Consider the following 3,344-nt stretch of genomic DNA (forward strand, 5'->3'; position numbering starts at 1 on the left):
GAAGAAATGCTAAAGTCCAAAAGTGAGCAGATCATTCCAGTTAGGGTAGGGTAACTGGCAAGAGTCCTCTGAGGAGATGACATTTGAGTAATGGGATAGATAAAGTGAGAGGTAGAAATTCAGACATCCTAGGGGGCTACTGGCCTCAGATCTGTTGTTGTCAGTGCCAGGTGCCACTTTTACTCCCTCCCAACACTTTGCAGGGCACGTGGAGTTTGAGAAGAATGATTCTGCCCTGGGAAACTATCTCAAGCTCCAGAGTTCTCATTTGTAGATGTAGTCCTCATCTGTACAATGGAGGTTTACAATCTGGGAAGGCAGGGATGTAGGTCTTAGACACTGTGCCGCTTTTCTCCTGCCCCAACATGGGCCTAGACAATACCAGTAAGGATGAGGCATAGGGTTCAACATTCCATGTTTTGAACATCACTGAGAGCGCCATTATGTCATCATGCTATATGTCCACAAGAAGAAATGGACAATCTCAGGACTGGAGAGGCTGATCAACTCATATTCAAAACTGGCCAGTTTAAACAGTCTTATCTTCTGTCCCCTGCGAAAAGGCACATCCAATGGTGTAAAAAGACAGGGAAAGTTTTCTTATCCCCAGTAGGGATGAAGAAGTCTTTGCCCTATCAAGACAGGTAGTCTTGAGGTAGATTGCATGTGCCCACATTCAGGTCTGGCCTTGTGCAGAGTGTGAGCAGTAGGGTCATGTTACCTGATCTTCGGGTTGGAAATAGTTTGTCAACCTAACCTGTCTTCCTTCTCTTTTGAGAGCAGGACCATGTGGATCCATGTTACCAGTCTTTGAGCTCTAGGTTTTACAAGGAGCAGAAACAAGGACTAAATGATGAGCAATCTGTCTAGTGCCACTGAGTTCTGCCTTCTAGGCTTCCCTGGGTCCCAAGAACTACACCACATTCTTTTTGCTGTATTCTTTGTCTTCTACTCAGTGACATTAATGGGAAACACAGTCATCATTGTGATTGTGTGTGTTGATAAACGTCTGCACTCTCCCATGTATTTCTTCCTTGGTCATCTCTCTGCCTTGGAGATCTTCGTTACAACTATTATTGTGCCCGTGATGCTTTGGGGGTTGCTGCTCCCTGGGATGCAGACAATATCTCTGGCTGCCTGTGTCACCCAGCTCTTCCTGTACCTTGCTGTGGGAACCACAGAGTTTGCATTACTGGGAGCGATGGCTGTGGACCGTTACGTGGCTGTCTGTAACCCTCTGAGGTACAACATCATTATGAACAGCCGCACCTGCATCTGGGTGGTCACTGTGTCATGGATGTTTGGGTTCCTTTCTGAAATATGGCCTGTCTATGCCACATTTCAGTTTACCTTCTGCAAGTCAAATGTGTTAGACCATTTTTTCTGTGACCGAGGGCAACTGCTCAAATTATCTTGTGATGATACTCTTTTCGCAGAGTTTGTTCTTTTCTTAATGGCTATTGTCATTATCATTGGTTCTCTGGCTCCAACAATTATCTCCTACACCTACATCATCTCTACCATCCTCAAGATCCCCACAGCCTCGGGCCGGAGGAAAGCCTTCTCTACGTGTGCCTCTCATTTCACCTTTGTGGTGATAGGCCATGGCAGCTGCTTGTTCCTGTTTGTGAAACCCAAGCAAACACAGGCAGCAGAGTACAATAAGATAGTTTCCCTGTTGATTTCCGTGTTAACCCCTTTCCTGAACCCTTTCATCTTCACCCTTAGGAATGACAAAGTCAAAGAGGCACTTCAGGATCAAATGAATCGGTGCTGTCCACTGGTCAAGGATTAAATCTCTCTACACCAGTTTTGGGTGGAAGCATCTTTACTGGTTATGTGAACTTGGTTTCCAAACCCTAGTTCCCCTCTTATCATTACCATCTCTTCAAAACCAAATAGTATGTACAACTCCCAATCAGGCCATAGAAGAAGACAAAGCAGAGAAAACTGAAACCCATTTATCTGCCCACTAGAATCTCATTCCTCAGTTTCTGATGATTCCACTATTGAACTATGGGAGCATATCCTTGGGTTTTCCTTGGACAAAGGAAACGCATATATTTTTGTAGCATCCTATAGCTCAGTTAATTTGCCTATAATCCCTTTCTGAAAATGTGTTTCCCGAGGGAGGAAGGATGTAGGAGTAAGCTATGGGTGCAGGTCTGAAATAATCAGAGTATCAAGGGAGAGATGCTCACTTTGTTTTTGTTTTTGTTTTTTCTTTCAGCTGTGCAGGGCTTTCTCTATATTTTGTACATTTTCTTGACAAGAGCACCACAGGTATTTTAAATATTCTATGTTTCTCTTTTTCTCCTGTGGATTATCATGTTATCTTGGCCCCATTGCTACTGCAAAGTCGGCACAATATTATATACATTTTGCCACAGCACCAGTGTAGAGTGGTGATAAGGGGATTAGAATACTTTTGTTTTAGTAAGTCTTGGTGATGTAAAGAAATGAAATTTTTTGGCATATATGGGGATTGAGACAAATAAGAATTAAATGGCTTAAGTCTAGAGACAGCATCCTGTGTTTTATAGCTGCTTAAATCAACTATGTCTGTTGAGACTGCTCTCAGACCCAGACTTCAGTCTTCATGATGCCTTTGGTTCTTTGTCTCCCAAATCCAAGTGTCTCAGTACCTTGCCATAGATCTTCCCTGTGGGGAGCATCAAAGGAATGAGAAGCTACCCTCCTAACTCACAGTTCTTCAGGAATTCCAGGGCATGGCTTTTTTGGCAATGCAATTGTAGGTAGTTCATAATGTTTGAGGAAGGTGTTGATTAAATGGTAACACTCAGCACCTCTTGCCAGCCCTGAACTGGGTGGAGATACTGAGCCACCCAGCAGTGGGTGATGGTGTTCCATAGGATTGCAAAGAGTCCTATGTGAGGATGCCTTCCATTTGGTGAGGACAGGGAAGACCGCCAAGTATGATCTAGTTGATTTCACTGCATATCGGTACCAGATGAGGCATTGAGAGTGAGTCCTTAATCCAGCCCATGCTCTGCTAGCCAACCAGTGGGTTGTGACGGAACTGCACTGGCTGGACAAAGGGTTGAAGACTGATACAAAGCAATCCCCCACCCCAGGCTCATTTCCTGATGTCTGCTCTCCCTAGAAAAATACCATGTTTTCTCCTTCAGTACTCCAGAGAGGATGCCTTTTCTAATCTACACAAGGCTTTGCACAGCCTATGTTGTCTCTGGGCTGGTAGAGGCAAATTAGGAGGACAGAAAAGAGCCTCACTGTCCTCATGTATGGTTTCTTTGGTTTTTCAACCTGCCATTCCCCATGCCTCTTGCACCCTGCCCTGATCACCCTTTGTTCATCTACCAACT

General features: G+C 44.5%; 1 protein-coding gene across 1 annotated transcript; it reads left to right on the forward strand.

The window, feature by feature from the left end:
- The first annotated feature begins 850 nt into the window (after positions 1-850).
- Positions 851-1,795, forward strand: LOC112818991 (olfactory receptor 9A4-like). The gene has a single exon (XM_025866057.1). It carries the CDS (start codon positions 851-853, stop codon positions 1,793-1,795), a length of 945 nt encoding a protein of 314 aa, XP_025721842.1.
- Positions 1,796-3,344: the final 1,549 nt, after the last annotated feature.

The sequence above is a fragment of the Callorhinus ursinus genome, unplaced genomic scaffold (assembly GCF_003265705.2).
Source record: "Callorhinus ursinus isolate GAN/ISIS: 27379988/994484 unplaced genomic scaffold, GSC_fseal_2.0 scaffold5461, whole genome shotgun sequence".
NCBI lineage: Eukaryota > Metazoa > Chordata > Mammalia > Carnivora > Otariidae > Callorhinus > Callorhinus ursinus.